The 26,815-nt window shown below is 39.1% G+C and overlaps 2 protein-coding genes across 2 annotated transcripts in view; both read right to left on the bottom strand.

Annotated features, from left to right (window-relative positions):
• LOC103099053 (zinc finger protein 135-like) overlaps window positions 1-20,972 on the bottom strand; it is a 36,030-nt gene extending 15,058 nt beyond the window's left edge. Inside the window, exon 1 of the mRNA XM_056820746.1 lies at window positions 20,721-20,972. The gene's annotated coding sequence lies outside the window, so the exon portion shown is untranslated. The remainder of the gene's footprint in view (window positions 1-20,720) is intronic.
• Window positions 777-20,867, bottom strand: JRK (Jrk helix-turn-helix protein). Its single transcript, XM_016431928.2, has 2 exons — window positions 20,735-20,867; window positions 777-14,269 (listed from the first exon to the last, which is right to left on the bottom strand). Exon 2 carries the CDS (start codon window positions 13,630-13,632, stop codon window positions 11,920-11,922), a length of 1,713 nt encoding a protein of 570 aa, XP_016287414.1. The 5' UTR covers window positions 13,633-14,269; window positions 20,735-20,867; the 3' UTR covers window positions 777-11,919.
• Window positions 20,973-26,815: the final 5,843 nt, after the last annotated feature.

Here is a 26,815-nt window from a genome sequence, read left to right as displayed (position 1 = left end):
TAAAAAATATCTTGGGGAGCTGAGAAAGGTTTGGCTGAGGTCATGTGAGTCCTCAGGAATGTCAAAGATTTAGGACCTCAAGTTAATTGCTTCCATACAACACAAGTCATACTTTAATTTTCAGGTTTATAATGTTAAAACCCTTACACATAACCCACCTAATCCCATCCCTCCCTATTTTCCAACATGAAACAATAAATTCTGCTAATCCAGCACCGATTACTACGTCTATTATCTATTTGTCCTACATGACAAATATCCTTCCCTTAACTGGGTTTGGAAAGTTCTAGCAAATGATTCATCTTTGTCCCATGTGTGAGAAATAATTCTTGGTTATTGGCTGCCATCTCATGTTTCTGGTTCCTCTCTTCATTCCTTTAGAGGCCTAGGTCTTCTCATAAACTAATATCATCAATCCACTCTCCAAGGCTTCTTACTGGGAACCAGCCAAAGCAAGACAAAAAGTGGCCCCAAAGATCCAGGAGAATCAGGTAACAAGCGCTCTGAAATTATAAGAATGAGCAAAATTTCATGTCCTGAAAAATGAAGGCAAACTTGGTTTCTGAAAGTTGGAAGCATTCTAATATTCCATCCAATTATACGCCCACTTTCCTTTTTACCTCTCCTTCCTAATTTAGCCTCATGGCTACTGATGATGGAAGTGTTGAGCAAACACTAAATACTAGGAAGCAATGATGGAAAACAAACTATGCTGAATAAAAAAAAAAACCTAAGCATAATCAAATTAAAATGACAAATCTCTTCCATTCCATAAATTCATTCAAAAAGCATTTATTAAGGATCTACTGCACTTGGCACTGGGGCAGCTATGTTTACATGAAATGATTCCTGCCCTCAAGGAGCTCACAGTCTAATAAATGAGTAAGATACAGAGATAACCATTTTTCTCTATCAGTTGGAGAGATGAGATCATTCATACCCAAGCAGTTGACTCCAGACAAGCACTACAACTTCATGTATTCTCCACACTACTCTCTGAACCTCTGAGAAATAAATCACAAAGTCCAGCAGAGTCCACTGATGACTATCCAAGTATAATCCATCCATCACCAAAGTCCAATCCTCTTTAGGATGTTGGTCAACACCCACAGTTCCAATGCTAGGGATAGAGTGACTCCTTCCAATTACAGCAAGGCTGACCCAATTTCATGCTCCTGTTGGCTCATGGAAACCCCACTTCTTTTCAAAAATCCAGGTTCAGCCACCAAGCTGTCCCAAGAATTCATTTCAATCACCACTGTAGGATACTGATTAGTTCAAAATTTTCAGAAAGCCTTGAAATGGACAATACCCATGCACAGAGAATATGAGGAAAATACAATGTTTTCTGTAATACATAGTTCTGAAAAGCTAGAAATAGATTGAATTTCTATAAATCTAAGTCATATTCTGAAACTATCCAGGGGGCTTGTTATTTATAGGATTATCACGGTAGATAAATTCTTTCACCAAGCAAGGAATATTTTAGTAATGCAGCTAACTGTGCCTTAGTGTATCTGTTTCTATGAGTTTAGATTTTTGTATAACACATTTGCTTAATATCAGATAATCATGTGTTTAAGACAACCATGGAAGAATGTCAAGGGGAAAATAGTCACCCCCTTAATCCAGTGGACCTGTACTTATGGAGTCTCCTGTACCAGAGAAATGCCTTATCTGCCCTCTATGTATGGAACCACAGCATTAATCTATCAAGATTTTGTGACTCCAGTCTACCACAGTGCCAGTTGTAACATAGGTACTTCCAGGAAATAAGAACCCAAAAGGTGCTGCCAAGGCCACAACTGTCAATGATTTTATGCCTGAAAGTCTAAGTGTACACTATGTCTAAGACTTCAGGCAGCTTTGTGTATACAGCCCAATGCATGAAACTTTCCCCAAGAACACACAACATAGGAGCACATAGACACAGAAGGAAAATCACTCAGGCAACTAGTTATAATGCTTTGCCACAAAGCAGCCTCACTGGTTTATTCTCTAGTTCTCTTGTCCTCAGTGTAGTTTAGGGAATGCCAGCCCAGAGGTCCAGATATTCCCTGTCTTTATACGTTATCTATAGCTAGTCTTTGAAAAGAAGAAAATAGTATGCTTCTTCCAATTCCTACTCTTATAGCTCAGTTGCCTTGCCTCCCTGACTGTGGTAGGAATAATTTTAACTAGTAGTCACCCTAGAACAATACTGTATATGGTGTTAGTTTTACAAAAAGTAAATACAGGAACCTATTTGAACTGCTTCAAAAACCAAATGCTAGACAAAAGGGCTATATTGCCTACATGGAGAGGTACTCAATAAAAAGTTTGCTGGATTAAACTAATGTATCGATACATTGATAATTCCTTTTATGAGTACCCTATTCTTACTTTCAAACCACCCCAGAGCTTTCTTATTTGAAGATCTTATTGAATTGACTTTGTTCTGTAAGTCTTCCATTGGCCTTTAACCAAAAACAAGATCTTGCCTTCAGTACTGGAGGGTGTAGAAAGTTCCAAAAAGATACTGAAGAGCTAGCCAAATTTGGTCAGAAAAGCCATCAACTATGCCCTCAGAGAGCAGCTGATGAGGGCAAAAATACTGAAGAGGCAAAAGAAGTCTGCTGGTAGAGAGCAAATGAAGTCATGGTGTGCCTCAAAGAATGAAGGGATCTAGGCTAGATTACACTGTAATGACTTCTCAATCTAATGGGCCAGTGAGGAGAGAGAAGATGAAAGAGTTGGAAACTTTCAAGAAATGATAGGGCATAGGGGAAAGGGATTGACTTTCCAGAATAGGATGAACTTGTCCTTCGAGTCAGAAATAATACTTAGTATAACTTCACTTATAGACGTTTAAAGAATTTATTTCATAGCAACTCTGTAAGAGGTAATAAAATATATTTTTTCCACTTTATAGATGACAAAAGCAAGGAAAACTTAAGAGACTTAACCAGTCACACAGTGTTGGTTACTGAGAGCTGAATTTAGGTCTTCTGAATACAAAACCAGAGCTTTCTGCCTACCCAAGTTGCCTCTCAAGAGAAAGTTGCATAAATCAGTCAAAGATATATTGAGCCCTACTATTATAAGGCCCTGAGATAGGCACTGTGTAGAATACAAGGAGCACAATTCATGACCTTGAGCTTACAATCTAGTTAAGAAAGAAAAATGTTAATTCACAATAGAAGGTAAGGTAAAAATGTCACATAAGTGTTCTGAGGAGGGACAAATCACTGTGGAGTGAAGTGGTCAAAGAAGGGTTATCTTGGGAGGTTAAGATCTGAGAGAAGGAGCCAGCACAAACAAATGGGCCTGGAATGTATATGGGGGTAGAAATAGGGCAGTCTGGATAGAGCAAAAGGTTAATGTAGGGGAACAATAGTTTAAGATGGAAAGATCAATTTGAGTCATTTTGTAGAAGGCGTTTACTTTTCTAGCATCATCCACTTGTCATTAGGGATGCACAGATATGTCAAAGATTGACATGACACCAATCTTGCTCAAGATCATAATCCCATAATATAAGGAAAATACATATAAACAAGAAAAAAGTAACATGAGGTAGACATAAAGGAGAGGTGTTGGTAAATTAAATGAGGAATGCCAGGAGAATATAATCCTTACTTAGGGATATGGGAGTAGGGAAGGCCCAAGAAGCAGATGGTACCTGAGCTGGGCCTTAAAGGAAATTAGGAATTTCCAAAAATGGAAGAGGGTAGGTGAGAAGGGCAGAGAAGGTGGGAATTAAAGATATCTAGGGCCCTTGTAATAAAAAAGACAGGATTAGTAGAAACGTCCAAGGTCCTATCAAAGAAAATTTTGATGAAGATGGACAGAGTCTGAAGAAGGACAGACAGGGAAATGGGCAGATGACATACAAAAAAAGCACTAGTTCTCTAAGCTTGAGGACTTGTAGCAGACTCCCTTTGCTCTTGCTTGACTCCCCTGGTCCTCATCTTTTCACAGGCTGGGGGAGAGAAGATGGAAATAAGACTTGGGGTTTGAGTCCTGGCATGTAAATGTAAATGTAAAATTTACTATTTAGGAAGAGAAGAATAAAAAGGTCAGGGCTGGAGACATCAGGCATTTGTAGTTATATGGCCAAGGGAATGTAGCTCCTAACATTTCTGAGCCTTAATTTCCTTATCTGTAAGTTGAGTTGTACTTGGCTGGTTTTCAAGTCCGTTTTAGTTTTAAATCTATGATCACAGATCCTATCAAGAAGAGTTGACATAATAGATCCTAAATGTTTAATTGCCCAGTCCAAATTTGATTTAAATGTTTAGCAAAATAAATGAAAATGTAATGGAGCATAATTTAAATATATGGTTTTCTAAGTCAATATGTAGCCTACAGAGATTTTTATGTATGTTTTAGCACCCCTTGTTTCTATTTGAGTTTGACACCACTAACCTGGACAACAGAATTACGAACCAAAAGCCATCTCAAATCATATAAGAGGATTGTCTGGCCAGGCTAAACCTAACGAGATAAAATAATGATGAAAGTAAAATTCTGCATTTATATATTCAAAGAAATCAGCTGTGAAAGTACAAGATGCAGGAGATATGGGACAGTTCATTTGAAGATGACCCAGAATGGGGAAGGAAGGAGGAAAGGAAGGAAGTCTGATTAATGAGTTGCAGGATCAACAGGAATCAGAACCAAAAAAAGAACTAATTTGATTTTAGGCTACAATAATTAGGTTCAACAGCATCCAGAGTTAGAGGGGTTACAGTCGTATTGTACTATGCTTTAGTTAGACTACCTTTAGAATGTATAGGAATAAGTGGCAGTTGATTCTGTATAGCCCTGGAAGACAGAACTCATCAATGGAAGGCTAAAAGGAAGCAGATTTTGATTCAACATATGCACCTTTCAATAATCAGAGAGCTAGCCTACAAAGGAAAAGGCTGCCTCATGAAGTAGTAGGTTCCCTGTCACACAGGGCAGTCAGAGAGATTCACACTAAGACAGAGGTTAGGCTACGTAACTTCTTAAATCCCTGTTACCTGAAGTTGTATTACTTACTTTGAGAATCAGTAACTTCAATGGTATGGAGACTACTTTCATCAAAGCACATGAAATAAGCAGGCCAAATCGTATTTAACAAAGATCCTGCGAGTTCTTCCAAAAATATTAAGAGATTGGTAAAACGCACTGAAATGAATCAATAATGAATCAACAAGATCTGTTGTTTATGAACACAGTGAAAACATTAACGACATTCAGGACATTTGCAATGGAAAAAAAAAACATTATAGCAAGGAAGTCCAAGGTAATTTTTAAAGGAAATTTCAATGAAGATGAAAGATAGAGTAAGGGCCAATCTGAGGAGGGGCAGACAGGGAAATGGGCAGATATACAAAAAACAGCACTGGTTCCCTGAGCATGAGATCTTGTGGTAGTCTCTCTCTGCTCTGGCCAGACTCCTCTGGTGATGTGAATTCTCTGTTATAGAACCTAAGGATTCCTATTCAACTGTCTGTTGAAGTTAATTTTGGAGGTACTTGATCTGTGGGTAGATAAATTATGAGCCTCAGATAGCTTCCATCCAGATGTTTTAAAGGAATCAAAACTAACAAGATAAAATTTAGAAAGGGAACAATAAAGTCTGGTTTGGGGTTCAAAAGCAACTGCATGCAAAGATGAGGGAGCATCCAGTGAGATAGCAGCATTGAAGGAAAAATACCTTAGTGTACTACTAACCCAATGAGTCAAGAGAACATAGTATCACAGTGTCTGCAAAGGACTTGGTTCTATAAAACTGTGCCCCAAAGGAGAAACCAGGAAACTCTATGCCAGAGAACAAATCAGTATAGTATCAATATCTGCTGAGCCTGAGAAGTGGGGGATTACAAACACAGGTTCTATCTATATGACAAGGTCCTGGAAAGAATTTCCAACAATAAACTAGTAAAATTTACTTTGGATCAAAAATTTCATAAGACTATAAAAAAGAGCAGGGTCATAGTAGTGACCCAAACTACTCCAACAAAGACATCTCATTTCTGCTAGAATAAATCTGAGCTTATTAATCTCAGATTTCTGAACTGGTAAACAAACTGAATTTCTTTTTTTCTTAATTTTTAAAACTGAATTAGCATAAGAGGGAAGAGAAGGGAGGCTGCTCTATCATGGATACATTACTGTCTTATAATACCTACTATTTATATAGTCCTTTGTATGTATTGAATTTGATCCTTATCATCAATCCTGAGATTAGTGCACTATCATTCCCATTCTTAAAATGAGGAAACTAAGGCTGTTAAAAAATAGTCACATATCTAGTGACAACTGAGACTCAAAGCTAAGTCTTTTGACTGAAAATGAAGTTTTTTCCCACTGAATCACAGCTCTTTCACACTTTGAAAGGCAGCTCATTCCTTTGGGAGGAACAATCTATGAAGCCTTCCAGGGACAGGTGGTGGACTACCCAATCATTTTATAAACAATTGAGACAGAATATACCATCTAATTTCCAAGGTTACTATTAGATACTAAGTTTCTCTGAGTAGTGAAACACCAAAGTAGGCAGATAAATTTCTAAGTATGTGAGTTTATTACAGACTATCAAAGCTAGTCTTCCATGTTAAATTCCCTCACTTAACAGATGAAAAAAAGTGAAATTCATAAAAGTGTAAGCAGCTTGCCTGAGTCCATAACAAAGGTAGGATTAGAACCCCGATTTCCTTTAATCTAGTGCTCTTGCAATGAACTGTGCCTTTAGTTGTTAGATCTACAAGAATGGTTATTCTATCTTTCTTTTCTCTTGTAAAAACCCAGAAACCAAGCTACCTTGCACATGTTCATTTGTTTTCTGATAAAATGGAGCTGAAGATACAGATAAGGTAACTAAAAGGACAAAGGGATCAAAGGAAAGGCTGCTGTTTATAGACTAAAGGGGTCAATTAAAACTCTTTAGTATGGAAAGACAAAATCCTAAAACCTGATCAAAACCCACAAACTAGATAAGGGTATATGTAAGAGTAAGTCACCACATTTCAGAGAATCTCAAAGAGTGTGTATCCTTACAGGAAGCAAATTTAGGGGGAACGGATTTCACTACTTTTTTGAAGTGGGTAATATTATTCCCCAGAGATGGAAAAGGTAGGTGGAATATTTTATCAAAGGATTTATACATATCTACAGTAACAGCTATAAACCATTCCTAGGGAAAACAGATGTTTTGCTTTGAGGTCACTTTTTTGTCAGTTTCCAGTTTCTTCTAATTACCAATTTGAAATCTATTTTAGAATAATACAAATGTTAAGCTGGAAGGGAAACTAGAGACCCATATACTACTGGCAAGAGAACTAAACTTGAGTCAGAAGACCTTAGGTGTATCACTCATTAGGAGTATGTCCTTCTCTAAACCTAAATTTATTCAGCTGCAAAGGGTGATTTGAACTATACAATCTTCTAATGTTTCTTCTAGTTTCCACTTTTCTGACAAGGAAAATTTAAATACAGGAGGGAATAGTTTGTCTGTTTTGATTCAGGGCTAACATCAGATCCCAGAGTTACCTTACACCATACAACCAATGTCACATCCCTGATTCATACTCTTGCTATCCAAATATCTAATAATCCTATTAATCCCATGACTTTTATAAGTGTCCCATTCCCCATTTGCTTTCAAGGCAGAGGATAGCATGCTACACTAGAAGCTCAAGTAAAACTAGAAGGCATCACTCAGTGGACTAGTAGAAAGAACACTGAATTAATAAGTAAAGACAACATTCTTGTCCATATTCACCATTAATTGTAACCTTGGACAAGTCATTTCCTTTGCTCTGAACCTGTTAATAACCCATAAAATGAAGGGATTGGAAATTATCCTTTCTATCTCTAATCCAACTTACAGAAGCTACCTTATAATCAATTCACCAGGTTTCAGGAAACTACTTTTGGCTCTATGGTAAGCTGCTATACTGACATTCCACATACATATGTGGCCCTTTTCAAGAAAGCATTTTTTCACTACCCTAATCCAGATTTTAAGCAAAGCAATTCACATAAAGATGTGAATGTAAAAGGTCCTACCTTCAGGGAAGTAAGGCATGCCATATTAACCCAAATAAATCTGTTTAGAAAAGTTTTGGTTGGGTCATTTTTGAGTTATGAGGCCTTTATCAGTGACCTCTTACCGCCATCACTCATCTTAATCATGGAACAGAAGTTAGTAAGCTGGTGATCAATCTTCCAAATCAGCTCATCCATTTTACATACTTGGAAACGTTGCTTTATTTATACTGATTGGATAGCTGTAGAAAGCATTAAAAGGCTAAATGTGAAGGGAAGAGCACACTTCAGTCACAAATGAAAACTTCTAGAATTTCTAGAACTCAGTAACTAAGACTCAAGAAAGTCAGGAGATAGGCTATGAGAAACCATTAGAATACTATAGGTGGAAAAGTCCTCTAATCTCTCCAACCCCTACATGGGAAAATGACTGATGTCACAAAATTTAAAAATAGGCACAAGCTGAGACTAGAACCCAGGTCACCAGGCTCCTAATATTATTTTTTCACATCACATTGCCTCCCTAGGCAGGTGAAAAATAAGCTATCTAAGCATGCTCTTGGTCAACAGAGGTAAAACCAGAGCAATGAGCTACCAGCATCAAAAGGAGTCACAGAAAGTGTCAGTGAATGGATAAGCAGGGAAATTGGATTAAGGATAAGAAACTGGGTATTTTCCCCCAAAAGAAGACTTGTGAGGGAACTGGAAAGTATTATCACTTTGAGGCCATCAAGAGGTCTGGATTGACCAACCAGATAGTAAAGATCTCATTTCCTCAGTGGCCAGGTAAGCTTTCTGAGACATAGAGAACACATCTGTGAAAAGTACAAAAAGAAAACCTGGCTTTTCAGGGAACTGAGGAGAGAAAAGCCAGGGCTAGGAGAAGCTAAACTTGTGAGTAGCCTATAACTTCCTAAATTGGGCAAAAAAACTACGGTATAATCTGCTCATCATCTGTACCCTAGGCATCCTCATATCACAGTAGTTTGTGCACTATCATCAGCTTGCCTAAGAATAAAGCTGCTGGGGCCCTTCAATCAAGGAAGGGTAAGGAAGAACAGGCAATGGCAATCCTACATTCAGTCCAAAAGGAAAAAGCTTTTGGGTGACAGTACTATAAGTCACCAATGGCAAAAGGAAGGATCACTTGCCATCATATCCCGGTATTTCATCACAAGGGTGCCCATAACTGAATGAAAATATTATGTTTATTAAACTTACTATAAAATGCAGCCTTCCCACCATCCTTCTGAAATGTAGCAGTGGGCTATCAAGATGAGAGCCTCTGGGAGACACCCCCCCTCAATCAGCCAAGTATTTATTGATCATTGACTAAATGTTCAGCCCATGGCAACTGTGACAGGTGCTGAAATATATGACATAATTCCTGCTCACCAAGAGCTTACAATCTGGTTGGAGACAGGACTCACACACAGGAAACAATGTAAGACCAAAACAGGAACTCACAGAATCACAGAATCTGAGTCAGAGGGATCATCTATAAAAGAATCTCCCCTACCCATATCCCTGACAGCAATGGGCCTTGCATTCCGTTCAGTTCAATAAGCACAGCAAAGCATTTTACTAGGAGTTTGAACACCTCCAGGGGAAATTCAGGAACTCAGTATCTGTATCTAATTAAGGCAGCACTCATCCTAAGTCCTTCTGCTGGTCAAGATCTTCACATAGCAATTACAAAGCTGTTTTTTTCCTTTTTAAAGACTTTGAGGTTTGAGCAGAGGTAACTGCTTCAGGGAAGGGGTCTTTTGAATGCACTGCCCTTCTCAGTCACAAGCAATAAGGAGAGAAAGAGGAAAGCAGTGTCTTTAAATCACTCTCACATCCTTCAGGCAGATGTGATCCTAACAGTCTTTTGTAGAAGGGTCAACAGTGAAAAGAGCACAGAAACAGCACAAAAATACATGAATACACAAACATCACCTCAAAGACACAGTGGGACTCAACAGCAAGTGACCTGGGAGTAATAAGGACACAAAGTCGATTTGACCTTATGTAGAAATAATGAAAAGGCTTTTTTTTTTTTAAAAGCTATTTGAGATATTGCATAATCTATATACATGCATATAAAGCAAGAAATATACACAATGCATTTGTAATTTATAGGATTATTCCATTTAAAGCAAGAAACATGTAAAAATAGTTATAAACAGGCTATGGACAAAATTCTATCCACCAGGTCTTAAATACCTCTAGGTGGAAAGGATAGGAAACTCTGGAATGAAAAGTATGTGCTGATTCCATTGCCACAACATTAACCCAAAGTTAAAAGTAGTTGGAGAGCCAAAAATGAAAAAAAAAAAAGAATGGAAAAATATAAGCATTCAATGTGTTTTCCAAGAAATACTGATAAGATGGAAGGGAGGTCTTAAGAAGGGATACATATGGTTCATGGCTATAAATCAAAGATTAACATGGTATAAATGGGGGGAAATATTAAATCTTTCCACAAAATGGCCTAAAAAACAAAGGGAAAAAAGCAGCTAGACTTTTTAACACTGAGATAAGAATGTCTAAGGCTCCAAAGAAAAGTCCAAATAATCACTATATATCTCAACAACTTGGCATGGAAATTCAGCAACTCACATAGAACAAAAACTGAAGAAATTTCCTAAGTCTTAGTTTGGATATTGGGATATTATCAAAATCCAAAAATAGAATCAACTGAGATTCCTAGGAATGTGATATAGAAGACTGGAGTACATAAACTACACCCCTAAAATTAACATATTAATTATACACAGTTAAAGACAGAAGAGCACTTCAAGACTGCCTCATCCAAACCTCACCTTTTAGAGGTAAGGAAACACCCCAGAAAAAGTAAGCAACTTGACCCAAATCACCTAATAGAAGGCAAACATCCTCGAAATGCCCATCATTGTCCCCATGTGGGGCTGGACTGCAGAGGAGCAGTCTAATTTAGGATGACACTTCTAATATTCTTAGGAAAAAATCATTTTAACATTCAAAGTGGCTGTACCTTGCTGCCAGTGCCTAGTTTCAGATATGAATTGCCAAAAATGTATTTCCAAAGAATCAAGGAATGCTAGAAATAGGACTTTAGATGTCATCTAATTCCCAATTTTACTAAGAGGGATAACAGGTATTTGGAGTGAGGGTAGAGACTGACTTTCCTAAAGTCACAGAACAATTTTTCTTTCTACTGGAATGTAATTATATTAAATTGGAAATGTTATTGGTTCTGATTTCATAGAACAATTACCTCAAAAACTGAAATGGACTATCGTTTTTATTTCCAGGGGAAATGTGATGGCCCCAAAGCCCTCCATAGACTCATTCAAAGAATCTCGCTTTAGTTTGAAGGATTTCTGCTATCCAATAAACCTTTCAAAGTCAGACCTTCCAAGCCCTTCTTTGGTAGAAATCTAGAAAAGCAACAAGCCCCTAAGTCTCATTTAATCCCCACTAGGAAAAAGTCTGTAGACACTATTGTGTGATAATTTGAACATCTTACACTTTTCCCTCTACACAAATTAAAATCTCTCTGGATCCTGTTTCTATTGTACAAATTCTGTATGTGTAGTGCTTTCTGAAATATAAAATATAGGCTTGTACTACACTCAGTTATGTGCTACAATGGACAAGCCTTTTGGTTTGGATGACATCCTTTAGGGGGTTCCTCACACTACATAAAGGATGTTAGAGTAAAATCTCGATTAACCGGAATTCACAGGGAGTTTGGATTGTTGTGATTAAATGAATTTCCAAATTCAATGAGCAACCTTTGGTTTTAACTAACCCCTGTGGAAAAATCTCTCTAAAATGTCTTAGTCCTTTTGATTTTTTTTTCCTAAGTAAAAATATAGCCTGCTGGATATAACTGTGTCCATTCATAGGGCTTCAGGGACACCAAAATGAGTATCAGTTATCACTATACAGTGCTGTAGATGTAGACGGTATAGGTGATTGGGCTGAATCAGTGCAAACTCCAGGATATCCCCTGGGATTTTCTGTCTTGACTATATCCCTGATCTCAGTTTGTTTATTTGCCATTTGCCTTTGTCGCATAAAAATAGCATGCAGCATATGCAACTGCATAATCTCCTGATTTGTAAAACAGGGCTGCTTTTCTGCAAAACTAATAATTGAATCAAAGGATGAAGCAGCTTTTTCCCAAGATGTTTTCTCTCCTTCCCTAAAATCTTCTCCATCACTATCTTTTTCAGAATCAGTTCCATTGTCAGGATTCCAAACAGTTTCTACTATTTCTGTGTCACTAACACCCTGTGACACTTCACCTTCTTGGTCAGCATCAGCCCACTTGTTTCCCTCATTTTTATTCAGTTTGTTGACTGGGGGTGAAGGAGGATCCTTCACCATTTCAAGAATCTGCACGAGTGTGTTATTTGGAGGCCTTACTCTAAAGCGGTCAAATTCTTCCTCATCAGAGGACACTTCTGCAAACATAACACTAGGCCACAATTTTCTCCATGCTCGTCTTAGTATTTCACTAGTAACAGAATTCCAGGCACAAGCAACATTAAAAATGGCATCACTTATGTTGTAACGAGTCTGAAGGTCTTGTACAGTGACTGGAGGATTGATGAAATTTCTCATGAAATCTCTTCTAATGCCCTGGTCCATAGGCTGAATCAGCGAGGTAACACTGGCAGGCAAGAAGATGGTAAAAATGTTATCAGAAACTAACTCTGCTTCTTGAGGGTGGGCTCGAGAATTGTCTAGCAGAAGAATAGCTTTGCTGTCATCAGGTAAGCCTATATTTCTAAAGTGATCTTTCACTGAAGGTACAAAAATATGATGAAACCAATCAGAAAAGATCTCTTTGTCCATCCATGCATTACCTTGTGCCTTGTAAGCAACAGGTAAATGCTGAATCCCTTTGAAAGTCCTGGGACCATTACACTTTCCAATCACCAAAGGTTTGATTTTGTGGGAGCCTGCAGCATTAGCACACATGAGGACAGTCAATCTATCCTTGGTCTGCTTCAAACTTGAGGCACTAGCCCCTTCAGGAGTTGAATTTGGCAAGCAACGCCAAAATAGACCAGTTTCATCAGCATTGTAAAACTGCTCGGGGGACAAACCATGCTCTGCAATTAAACTTCGGAAAAACCCACAAAACTGCTCTGCAGCCTGGTGGTCGGCTGACTGTCTTTCGTTGGAAACATCTAGCTTTTTGATGCCGTGCCGAGCCTTAAACCTCCAAAGCCATCCTCCAGAAAATACACATGGCTCAGTCAACTGCATCTGCTCATAAAAGTCTTTAGCCTTCTCAATGAGCATCGGGCCCGAGACAGGGACGCCTTCTGACCGTTTCACCAAGAACCACTCATACAAAACCCGATCTAGATGCTCTAGCTTAGGAGTGTGTAGGGTGCGGCGATGTTCAAGCGCTTTGTTAGAATCTGAGTTAGCAAAAAAACGCAGCAGCTGTCCCTTGTGGGCCTTGATATCATATAAGGTAGACATGCCAACATTGTATTCTTGCATCAAAGCTTTCCTGTTTTCACCCTTTTCAAGACGGGTACAGATATCAATTTTCTCCTTTAGGGTCAGCACGACTCTCTTACGCTTCTCTCCTTTGTTCTTCACTATAGGCTGTTTGGAAGCCATGAGATTGGATGGCTTATGCACACTGTGACTTAAAGAGGAATACAGGTGTATGCTACACTTCTGCTCAGTACTGATCTGACTTCTTTTACCTCACTGCCCCCTTCTCTCAGTTTGCTTGAGGTTTCCTCTCCTTCCTTTTAATTTTCCTCTCACAGCTCCCACCACACCCCTTCTCTCAGTGTTCCTGGCTACCTCTCCACTTCACCAGTATTTGGTCTTCCCTTCCTTCCTTGGCCCCATTCCCATTTCCCACCACGTTTTTCTTCCTTCTCCCACTGCCCACAACCCTACCCCGTTTGCCTCAGCTTCTCCCCGTCTTCTGCACTTGGGTGCTCACAGAAATAACACTTTTTTAGCAACTTGTTCAGTTCTCAGACCACTTTTCAGAGCTTCTCTGACTTGGGAAGGTAAATCTTCTTAGCTGATGAAGCAACCAATCACAGAGCTTTGCTTTGAACTTCAAGGCTTCTTGGTGGTGGGTGGGACGGCTCTCCCTGCCTTCCGCCTGCAGCTTCCTTCCACCCTCACAAAAATAGCGGTTAGCTGAGTTCTGGTTAATCAAGGTTTTACTGTCTAAGTTGTGGGTGGCTTTCTCCAGTATCCACAATGCTGTTTTACAAGCACAGAACGTTATGAACTGGAAAGCAGAGGGGAGGGAAAAAAAAGAAAAAAATGTTATGGAAAGTCTGTCCAGAATATGTGAACACTGGAACTGAAGTCAGAAGACCTGGGTTCTATTTCCAGTTTGCCACTCACTAGCCATGTAAGGGAAATGGAGTTATTTAAGACCTAGGACAATTCACAACTTCCCTAAATCTCAGTTTCCTCATCTGTAAAGGTAATAACACTTGCACTAGTTATCGAACAGGGATATTGTATGGATCAATGAGGTGGTTTATAAAATTCTTTGACTGGCTGTGATTATTTAGAAATGTCAGCTTTATCATTATTATGCACACTCACCCCATCAAATTTTATCAAATTAGCACAGATCACCTGAAAAGAATAGGTTGAAAGACCAATGATCACAGCTCCAATGGGTAACCAATGCAGTCTGCAAGAAATGGGACAAACTAAAGAACATCAAAATGAAGGAGAATTAAGTCTATCTATAGCAGGGTCTCTACAAATTGAACAATTTGGTTCATGGTTGTTCATCATCACAAAGCAATCTCAGTGGAAAAGACCTTAAAGATCATCTAACCTAGCCTCCTTATTTTGCAGAGAAGGAAACTGAGGTCCCGAGAAGTTGAGGTTCCCAAAATGTCACAGAAAGTGGCAGAGCTGGAACAAGAACTCAGGATTCCTGACTCCTCAGTCCAGCATACTGTTTGTTTTTATCCTCAAATACTAGACTGCCTCCCTGAAGAATCAAAACCCAAGTGGCACAGGGTTCTAAATTGCATTTGGGTATTAGCTCCTATAGGAAATAACTGTGAGGATATAAAGTGAATGGGAACAGGAGGAATGGTGTATCATCTAAGCATAGACTTCTCACCTTCCCAAAATGCTATTTGTTTTCACTGCTAATCTTTGGTATGATCAACTTGATCTTCTAGATAAAGGACTTCATACAATTTAGTAACTGTTGACAAGCACTTCATATGCACATAGGCCTATCATAGGGGGTTGATTACTGCACTACACTCTTCCTGAAATTATCTTGGCAAAGACCCTGCAGGGCTCCCCACTTACTCCACGGTCACCTCAAAAACACAAATCACCTTAACAGTGAGGAATGAAATACCTTTAAAGTAGCACCAAGGAGAAAATCATACCAATTTTAAGGCCTTGATAAAGGCCCATGAAGCCATCTCTGACCAGACTAGCCTACCTCAATTGCTTCCTCCTCAAGCTGTCTCAGAGCTGAGTATTTGACCATATACTGTCACCTGACACCCTGAAGGAGCTTCACATACTAAGACTTCTCTATTCAACTAGCCTATGAAATAACAACTACTAATGTGTATATAGCACCTTACAATGACTAAGTACATTCACATACATGATCATATTTTATTCTCATCAAAATCCCATGAGATAGGGCAGATCTTATTTCCATATAACAAGGAAGGAACTGAAATTTCAGAGTTGAAATAATATGCCCAAAGTCACGTTGCTAATGTGAGAGGGAATGTCATGTCAAAGACATTTTTCCCCAAAATTACGTCTGCTGAAATATTTTTTTAAATTCAAGACTCAATTCTGAGGCGACTTCTTCTAAAAATTCTTCCCTAATTCCTGTAGTGAGAAGTGATCTAACACCCTATTTTTATGTCTCAGCCTTCTCAATCACACCTTTAATTAGTTCATATAATGTTTTAACTCATTAGTAGAATACCAATTCCTTGTCTACAGGAATTACTTTGTCCTTTTTGTATCTCCAGCATAGCGAACACAGCCTCTTGCATAGTATAATGCCATTGAATCGTAAACTCCTTGAAGGCTGGGACTGTCTTGTCTCTTTTTGCATGCCCAGTACTTAGCACAGTGCCCAGCACATAGTAGGAACCTGATAAATGTTTATTGATTGAGCACAGAAAGTTTATTTTTTTTTATGTTTAATGTTTATTGAATGTGTTTGGAATTTAATGTTTATTGAATGTAATTACATCATTTTGAACATTACTTGCCCTGTTTATCACTTCTCACCTAAACTATTACCATAATATTCAGTCTCTTTCCTCTCTAAATAATCATTCATAAAACTGATAAAATATTACCAAAGTATATTATTGTCACTCCTCTGCTTAAATAGAATGGAAAGAAAATAATTTAGGATCCTCCAAACGACCTGACTCCAGTCTCCCAGAGAGAGTTAGCATGAAAGATCTTGACAGCAATACATGTAAAACCTTATTCTGGGGTTCAAAACGCCAACTTTCTCAAGTATAGAGGAGAGAGGCATGGCTAGACAGTGGGACATCTGAAAAGGATCCAAGGGTTTTAGTGGACTGTAAACTTGATATTAGGCCAACAGTCTGATACATGATAGCCAAAAATAGCTATTGTGATCTTAGGCTACATTAAAAAGAGGTTCTCTTTCCAAAAACTATGGCTATCATAGTCCAGCTGTGTGTGTATTCTTCCCTGAGAGTACTGTGCTCTGTTTGAGTAGTTCATTTTAAAATGCCCATTTACAAGCTAGACACAATACAGAGGGCAGCCAGGTTGACAATGGGTCTTGTGATCAGTGATGTATAGTGTATTCAGTTCAAATCTCAGATCTGCATATATGACCTTGGACAAGTCATATAACCTCTTCTGTCTTCAGTTTCCCCCTTCATAAAATAAGATTGTTAGATAGCCTCTAAGGTTTCTTCTAGCTGACTCTAAGATCCTATTCCACATGGGGATATTTACCTGAAGAAAAGATAACTTGGTGGAGACAAATAACCTCTTCAATATCTGAAGAGTCATATGGAAGGCAGGTTGGGCCTGTTCTGCTTCTCCCCAAAGGCCAATACTGGGACCAAAGGGGGAAAGTTACAGAGGTAGATTTAGGTTAGCTAGAAGAGAATACCTAACAATTGCAGACACCCAAAAGTGGGTTCTAACACACTAGAGGGCTTTGACCAGAGCCACATGTTAAGGATATTTTAAAAGTGACTAATCTTTAGGCATAGATTAAACTAGATGGCCTCTAAGGCAATTCCTAACCCTAAGATTCTATGACATCATCATGAGTATTATACTCTTCCTTCAAAGGTGCTATGTAACATTCAATGTTCCCCAAGCTCAGCATGCCCTCTCCTGCCTTCATGTTTTCAGGAAGGCCATCCAATATTAAATCAACAAGAATTATCCAATACCAGGTATCTTCAAGCCGAGGCGAGATGACTATTTATCAGAGATGTTACAGACTCACACACTCAAGTTGGATTGGATAATCTTGGAGATTCTATGACTCTGTAATCTGATTAAAAATACAGCTGTAGTGCAGTAGGAAAAAAAACTGAATCATCACAACCTCCTTCTTGATCTCTATCTGCTAAAATCTTTCTCTACTTTCAAGTTCTTCCTCCATGTGGTTTGACCTGATCCCCAAACCGAAAGTGATCTCTCTCTTCAACCATTCTTAGATCACTATGCTTATATTTCTCCTTTATCCTAAGGACATCCTACTTATTATATTTATTTGTAGATGTTTGATATGCACTATTTTTGAAGGCAGATAATATGTTCATTTTTTTAAAAAAATTTTTAAACCCTTACCTTCCATCTTGGAGTCAATACTGTGTATTGGCTCCAAGGCAGAAGAGTGGTAAGGGCTAGGCAATGGGGGTCAAGTGACTTGCCCAGGGTCACACAGCTGGGAAGTGTCTGAGGCCAGATTTGAACCTAGGACCTCCCTCTCTAGGCCTGGCTCTCAATCCACTGAGCTACCCAGCCGCTCCCTAGATTGTTCATTTAAATCTCGTGCCTTAAACATAATGCTCTGCACACAGTTGTGCTTAGAAAGCAGCTGTTAAACTGACTGTTCTGTAATATAGTACAATAGCTCTCAATTCTGAAATTAACCAATTTAAGATGCAGCTATGGTATAGCAGAAAGCACATTTAAACCTCTATAATTTTTTATGACGTTTTAAATTTGCAATATGGTTTCCTTACAATAGGAGGTAAATAGTATTATTATACTTGTTTTACAAATAAGGAAACTAAGGCTCAGAGGGATTTAGTATATTGTTCAAGATCACAGACACAGGTCTGAATCTAAGCCTTCTGATTCTAAGCTCAGTGCTCTTCCCACTGTGGTACTGCATTTCAACTGACACATCAGAAGAAAGCACCATTCAATCTGTGGAAATCAGGAGAAGAGATCTGTAATTCTTGATGTATCACTAGTTGGCTACATGATTCTGGGTCAATTATGGTCTCTGGATCTCAGTCTGATTTGCAAAATGAGGGCATTAGGCTAGGTAATCAAAAGCTTCTTCCAGTTAGAAAATGTTATGTTTTCAGAGTTTTATCTTGCTTGATTCCAGTAGTATGTACCCAGTGGTTTCAGGGATGATCTAGTGACATCACATTTCTCCTATGGGTTCAAGTCTCTGGGTTTTGTTACAGTTATTATTCTCAATGTTCAGTCCTTTTTTTCCTCCAGGTTTTAGGTTTTATCTCTGGTTAAGAATGATACAAGTGTAAGTGGCAAGTAAGTGAATTATAAGATACCAGGCTTCAGAAAAATCACTGCTCTAGCAAAGATATTTTTCAAAAGTACCAAGTGTTACAAAAACAACCAACAAATTTTTGCTGAAACATGCTGCAGAACCAGCCCTGTGAAAGGCCCTGGAGAGGATAAAAAAGAAGTTTTTAATATGGTTGGGGATATATAACTTTACTCAAAACTATACTAAAAATAACAAAACAATAAAATACTAGTTTGGGAAAAATAAGCTCTTAGTAGTTCAGAAAAGAGAAAGTAACCAGAGAAGATTTCTGGAAGGAGGGCTTAATAAGGAAGATATGGTCATTTTAAGTTTTATTTGTTTGGGGGAGGTACTATTGAGAAAAAAAATCTTATTTCAACATAGAGAAAAGAAATATTGTACTTTGGGGGTAGCAACTGGTATTATGTAAAAGTTCTTTAAAACAGAGGTGTCAGGACAGCTAGATGGCTCAGTGTATAAGAGTGCCAAGTCTGGAGTTGGGAGGACCCTTCTTAGCTATGTAACACTGGGCAAATCACTTAATCCCAACTGCTTAGTCCTTACTGCTCTTCTGCCTTGGAATCATTACTAAGACATAAAGTTAGGGTTTAAAAAAAAAAAAAAGACAGGGGGCAGCTGGGTGGTTTAATGGATTGATAGCCAGACCCAGAAACCTGAGGTCTTAGGTTCAAATTTGACCTCAGACACTTCCTAGTTATGTGACCCTGGGCAAGTCACTTGACCCCTATTGCCTAGCTCTTACCACTCTTCTGCCTTAGAACCAATAGACAGTATTGATTCTAAGACTGAAGGTAAGGATTTAAAAAAAAAAAAGACAAGTATCAAACTCAGGGCTACTGGATTGTGGCTCAAATCAAGTTAAAATGTAATTGGGAAATGTTTAACAAAATAAATAAAAACACAATATAAAATTTGTATTTTGTGATAATCTTTGATTTTCTAAGTTAATATGAGACCAGCAGAGATTAATTTCTATTTGAATTTGACACTAGGGCTTTAAAGACATAAAACTAAGACTTACTTCAGTTATGTCAGAAAAAGAAGTCAAAATTCTATTATTTTTTCTATGATGGAGGAGTCAGATGATTACCTCTAGAGTACAACTCTGTAATTAAAGTTAGTCTCTTAGTTTTTCTTTGTAGGACTAGGCACATAATCATTGGCATTATCATAAGGGATAATTCATTTAAATTGTGAAACCAGGGCCAAGGGGACCGTTATCCCATAAAAAATGGATGGGAAAGGAAAGGTAGTATGAGAAGGAGTGACTAGAGCAGAGGTCCTGAACTTGATTTCTCTAAGTTTGATAAACTGTATTGTAATAGAATTAAGTTTCTTTTGTGATCCTACATGTTTAATTTTATATATGTAAAAATCTTATGAGAAGGGGTCCACAGTCGGGGGGGGGGGGGGGGGGTCCGTGACACAAAAAAGGTTTAGAGCCCTTGCACCTGAGTATGAGGAGTAAAGGGAGCTGCCTCGATGACACAGGGTCATAGAGGAGCTTTTACAGGGGGGCAAAAGGGACACCAAAGCACAGCTCTTGTCTGGGATTTGAAACTCAAGAGTCAAATATACGTGTATGTGTCTGTATGTACGTACAGAGAAAGAAACGGGAGGGAGGCGGGTAGTGAGACAGAGAGAAGGGGAGAGGAGAGAGAGAGATGGGGGTCCTCGCAGGGGAAGGGGGGGGAGTTTGAAGGAGGGGTACCTCAAAGATATGGAGGGGTCGGGGCAGGGAGACACAATTAGATCGGCCTTTATGGGGAGGAGATTTATGTTCCAAAGACAGATGGGAAGAGGTTAGAGGAGATGAGCCACACAGGGCGCCCCCTCCCCATCCCACCCTCCAGACCTCCGTGCCCCCTCTCCCCGCCGGCGGTGCGCAAGGGCCCCGAACCCCTGTGCGACTCACCGGCGGTCGCTCACCAGCGAGGCTCCGCGTAGGATCCTCGGGCAGCCCCGGCCCCGGCCCCGCGGGACCCCCCGGGACAGAGGCCGGAGCACAGACGCCCCGGGACCCGCAGACCCGAGGGTGGGGCTCCGACACACGGAACCGAAATTGCTTGAGGGGGAAACGGGGCACCCAGAGGAAGGCACACACTATACCCAGTCTCCTCAGGCCCCGAGCCCGAGCCGCGCCCCCGGACGGAAGTGGACCCCACACCCTCTCGACCCCGCCTCCCCTCCCCAACCGAGCCGCTGCAGCTGGTCCCCCCTTCAGGCTACTTCCGGGAACGCTCTAGGAAATCCGGAGGACTGAGCATCTCGCTGCTCTCTGTGGTCTGGGAGGTGGGGAGTGAGAGGAGGAGGGGAAGGATAGAGGAAAGGGGAGGGGAGGAGAAGGGAGAGAAGAGAGAAGGAAAGAGGGGAGACGAAGAGAGGGAGGAGCAGAGGGACTGAAAGGGGAGAGAAGAGAAGGAGGGAAACAGGAGGAGGAGGGGAAAGGAGGAGGAGAAAAGGGAAGGTGGGAAAAGAGGACGGCAACAGGAGAGAAGGGAGAAGAGGGAGGGAGAGAAAGGAGGGATAAGGGGGGAAAAGGAAGAGGAGGGGAGGGAGAAAAGCATAAGGGGAGATGGAAAAATGAAAGAAGAAGAAGAGGGGGGAGGTAGGAAAGAAAAGATGGGAGGAGAAGAAAGAAATTTGAAGTAGAAACAGCTAGGAGTCATCACTTCTCTGCCATTCAGCTCCCAAATTTTAAAAAGGGCCCTCTCCTGGGCTTTATTATTGATCACTTGGCACATAATAAATAAAGAAGGTGACCCAATTCTTGTATAAACAGATTATCTCATCTCAATTGGGCATTCACTACAGCCAGGCAATTCCTATATGCATCCCTATTGATTCTCTATCCAACTCATCACAGTGGCTCTTCTAAACCTTCTCTTTTCTCTTCAAACCTTCTAAAGCACCATCTACCCTTTTCCACTCTCAGCTAAGGACCTCCACTGATACATTCATTAGTGAAAAAATGAGGCCATTCACCTGGAACTCCCTCTTCTCCCCTTCTCATCTCCTGACATTATCCCAGACTATCTCCTTCCATTAGACTGTGATCTGTTTTGAGAGTAGGACTATTTTTTACCTTTCTTTATATCCCCAGCACTTAACACAGTCCCTGGTCCTTAGTAGGCACTTAACAAAATGCTTCAAGACTTGACAATTAAGAGGTGGCTCTTCCTGCCAAAGGAACCCTTGCCACAGATAAGCTAATTAATATTCACTCTCTCTCCTAATCTACCTTTTCATGTTTATGGCCTACAAATGTAAATCAATCACTCCACCTAACCTAGATGATAAGATGCTCAATAACAAACTTTAGAGTTTGCAAAATTCTGTTTTAGCATTGTACAATAATATTGTTTGTATAGATTCAGGAAACTTGGCCATACTTCAGAGGTTGTCTATAAATTATAGATGATCTGAGACTTCAAGTCCATTTACATAAGGCATTTTTTTATTAATAGAGATTGATTACTCAGTGCTCCATACTTACATGAGGAGTGGATTTGATAAGAATGATAGACTTCTGGCTTCAAACTTTAAAAGAGAAGATAAGCAATTCCCAATTCTCTTTCAGGAGAGGTCCATGAAGGGAAAAAAAAGAAAACAACTCTAGATGTACTCTGATCTGTATACCTATTCTGACCTTTGTTTGCCATCAGCTTAAATAAATGGGTTTATATGCTATTTGTTTCATTTGTTCTTTACAGAACTGAAATTTGGTGGAAAGGAAATCAAGCTTGACTATATAGCTTGGGGTACTCCTTCCCCTTTAAAGTAATCTTCCCCTTTAAAGTAATTAAAGAATGGTAGCCTAGGGAAAAATGATCAGGAGCACAGTTTAAATTTAAATAATATTTCCCCTTGACTAGCTATGTATACATACAAATGCATAACTCTCACTTTTTGTCTTGGAATTAATACTACTTAGCTTTTCTAGGGCAGAAAAGCTGTAAGGGCTAGGCAATTGGGTTTAAGTGACTTGCCCAGGATCACACATCTAGGAAGATTCTGAGGCCGAATTTGAAACCAGGTCATCCAGACTCCAGGCTTGGCTTTTCTATTCACTGAGCCACTTAGCTGCTCAATATACATAATTCTACTCCAATACTCCTCTCTCTGAGAAAAACAGAGTGACCAGCCTCTGGCCCCAAATTCCTGTTTGCTCCCTAGAATAAATCAACCTCTTTTGGAGGAAGGTGAGTAGAGAAGTCTCTAGAGATGTCTATGCCTCCCTTTGAGCCACATCTAGACGGATCTTTGTAGACACAAAACCTACATACCTTCTCATCTCTCTCCCTAACTTTATAATAGACAACCTATCACACAACCTATTGTGTCTTTCCTCCTACCTTAGTCCCTCTAAGGCCATAAACTCTGCTGCCTCTATTAGTTATAGGATCAAATATAAATACTTTCCTTCCAGTTTTCTTTTCTTTCTTTCTTTTCTTTCTTTCTTTCTTTCTTTCTTTCTTTCTTTCTTTCTTTCTTTCTTTTTTCTTTCTTTTTTCTTTCTTTTTTCTTTCTTTTTTCTTTCTTTTTTCTTTCTTTCTTTCTTTCTTTCTTTCTTTCTTTCTTTCTTTCTTTCTTTCTTTCTTTCTTTCTTCCTTCCTTCCTTCCTTTCTTTCTTTCTTTCTTTCTTTCTTTCTTTCTTTCTTTCTTTCTTTCTTTCTTTCTTTCTTTCTTTCTTTCTTTCTTTCTTTCTTTCTTTCTTTCTTTCTTTCTTTCTTTCTTTCTTCCTTCCTTCCTTCCTTTCTTTCTTTCTTTCTCTCTTTCTTTCTTTCTTCCTTCCTTCCTTCCTTCCTTCCTTCCTTCCTTCCTTCCTTCCTTCCTTCCTTTCTTTCTTTCTTTCTTTCTTTCTTTCTTTCTTTCTTTCTTTCTTTCTTTCTTTCTTTCTTTCTTTCTTTCTTCCTTTTTTAACTCTGACCTTCAGTCTTAGAACCAATACTAAGAATTGGTTCCAAGGCAGAAGAGTGGTAGGTACTAGGCAATTAAGGTCAAGTGACTTGCCTTTGGTCACATAGCTAGGAAGGATCTGAGGTCACATTTGAACCCAGACTCCTTATATTTAGGACTGGCTTTCTATCCATTGAACTAGCTATACCCCTTCCCATTTTCTTATCCATTACTCCCTCCACATACTTTACTATCCATCTGTATTGGTCTTTAAGTTAAACCTTATACAGCATTCCCTTTTTCCATCTTTGAGTCTTTGTACCAGTCCTGAAATGCTCTTCCTAATATTCACCTCTATCCTTTAGAATCCCTTGCTCTCTTCAACAAACAGAGGAGTTAAGGGACCAATAGATCAGAAAATTGGTACAGGAGTATGATATACTGGTGAATAGAAACTTCAGTTATCTAAATATCTGCTTAAGTTCTCTAACAAAGTCAGATCAGATAATAATAATTTTCTGGCTTACCTTAAAAATAATTCCATCCTTCAAAATGTGGAGAAACCAACAATGGAAAATTCAATTCTGGACTTGATTCTCCCCAAAACAGGAAGGAACTAGTTGCTTGAGAAGAAATGATAGGAACCTTCTGGGGGCCAATCTATCTTAGAGCTTATGAAAAAGAAATCCATGAATAGTTTAAATGTACTTTAGATTGTTGTTGTTTTTTTTTAAACTCTTCCCTTCTATCTTAGAATCACTACTAAATATAAGTTATAAGGCAGAAGAGTGGTTAAAAAAAAAACTAGACACTGGGCATCACAACTACTAAAAAAAAAAAGAGAGAGAGATTGTCCTTGCCCTTAAGAAGCTTACAATCAAACATTGTCTAGCAGTAAAACCCTGGGCCTGTTTGCTTCAGTTTTCTCATCTGTAAAATGAGCTAAAGAAGAAAATGACAAAATACTCCAGTATCTTTACAAAAAAAAACTGCAAAAGGGGTCTGACATAACTGAAAAATGACTGAACAGCAATGGAAGTGATTAAAAAAACAAAACAAAACAAAACCTGTATCATGGTGGTAGCTGATAGTGGAGAAAAGAGGTATCAAAGATCTGCTTAGAAAGGAGAAATGACAATGTTGTTTGATAGATGAGAGTCAAGGATGACACCAAAGTTGCTAGCCTGGGTGTTATCCACAATTATATGGAAGTTTAGAAGAGAGGAAAGTTTGGGCAGAAAGATTACTTCTTCATGGAAAACATTGCATTGCATATGTCAGATTTCTTCCGCATTTGTTGTTTTTGAAACTTTTTTTTTTAAATAAAAATTCTTTGTTAAAAGGATGTCCCTCTGAAACAAGGAAAGTTAGGTGGCATATGAAGGACTGGGCCTGGAGTCAGAAAGACTCCTCTTCCTGAGTTCAAATTCATCCTCATACAATTACTAGCCGTGCAACCCTGGGCAAGTCACTTAACCCTGTTTGCCTCAGTTTCTTCATCTGTAAAATGAGCTGGAAAAGAAAACAGCAAACCACTCCAATATCATTGCTAAGGACACCCAAATGGGGTCAGGAAGGGTCAGATAACTAAAATGACTGAACGAAAGAGAGGAAGGGGTATAAAGGAAATCTGGATATTGTAAAAGCAAAGACATCAATAAAAATGTATTTCTTTTTTTTTTAAATATATTTTATTAGATCATTTCCAAGCATTATTCGTTAAAGACATAGATAATTTTCTTTTCCTCCCCCCCCCCCACCCCCCATAGCCAACGCGTAAGTCCACTGGGCATTAGATGTTTTCTTGATTTGAACCCATTGCTTTGTTGATAGTATTTGCATTAGAGTGTTCATTTAGAGTCCATCCTCTGTCATGTCCCCTCAACCTCTGTATTCAGGCAGTTGCTTTTTCTCGGCGTTTCCACTCCCATAGTTTATCCTTTCCTTATGAATGGTGTTTTTTTCTCCTGGATCCCTGCAAGTTGTTCAGGGACATTACACCGCCACTAATGGAGAAGTCCATTACGTTCGATTATACCACAGTGTATTAGTCTCTGTGTACAATGTTCTCCTGGTTCTGCTCCTCTCGCTCTGCATCACTTCCTGGAGGTTGTTCCAGTCTCCATGGAACTTCTCCACTTTATTATTCCTTTTAGCACAATAGTACTCCATCACCAACATATACCACAGTTTGTTCAGCCATTCCCCAATTGATGGGCATCCCCTCGTTTTCCAGTTTTGGGCCACCACAAAGAGCGCAGCTATGAATATTTTTGTACAAGTCTTTGTGTCCATTATCTCTTTGGGGTACAGACCCAGCAGTGCTATGGCTGGGTCAAAGGGTAGATATTCTTTTGTCGCCCTTTGGGCATAGTTCCAAATTGCCCTCCAGAATGGTTGGATCATTTCACAGCTCCACCAGCAATGAATTAATGTCCCTACTTTGCCACATCCCCTCCAGCATTCATTACTTTCCTTTGCTGTTATGTTAGCCAATCTGCTAGGTGTGAGGTGATACCTCAGAGTTGTTTTGATTTGCATCTCTCTGATTATAAGAGATGTAGAACACTTCTTCATGTGCTTATTAATAGTTTTGATTTCTTTATCTGAGAACTGCCTATCCAGTTCCCTTGCCCATTTATCAATTGGAGAATGGCTTGATTTTTTGTACAATTGATTTAGCTCATTATAAATATGAGTAATTAAACCTTTGTCAGAGGTTTCTATGAAGATTTTTTCCCAATTTGTTGTTTCCCTTCTGATTTTAGTTATATTGGTTTTGTTTGTACAAAAGCTTTTTAGTTTGATGTAGTCAAAATTATTTATTTTACATTTTGTGATTCTTTCTATATCTTGCTTGGTTTTAAAGCCTTTCCCCTCCCAAAGGTCTGACATGTATACTATTCTATGTTTACCCAATTTACTTATGGTTTCCTTCTTTATGTTTAAGTCACTCACCCATTTTGAATTTATCTTGGTGTAGGGTGTGAGGTGTTGATCTATTCCTAGTCTCTCCCACACTGTCTTCCAATTTTCCCAGCAGTTTTTATCGAATAGTGGATTTTTGTCCCAAAAGCTGGGATCTTTGGGTTTATCGTATACTGTCTTGCT

The sequence above is a fragment of the Monodelphis domestica genome, chromosome 3 (assembly GCF_027887165.1).
Source record: "Monodelphis domestica isolate mMonDom1 chromosome 3, mMonDom1.pri, whole genome shotgun sequence".
NCBI classification, from domain to species: Eukaryota; Metazoa; Chordata; class Mammalia; order Didelphimorphia; family Didelphidae; genus Monodelphis; species Monodelphis domestica.
Note: the sequence above shows the minus strand (reverse complement) of the source record. Positions and strands in the feature narration are given on the sequence as shown.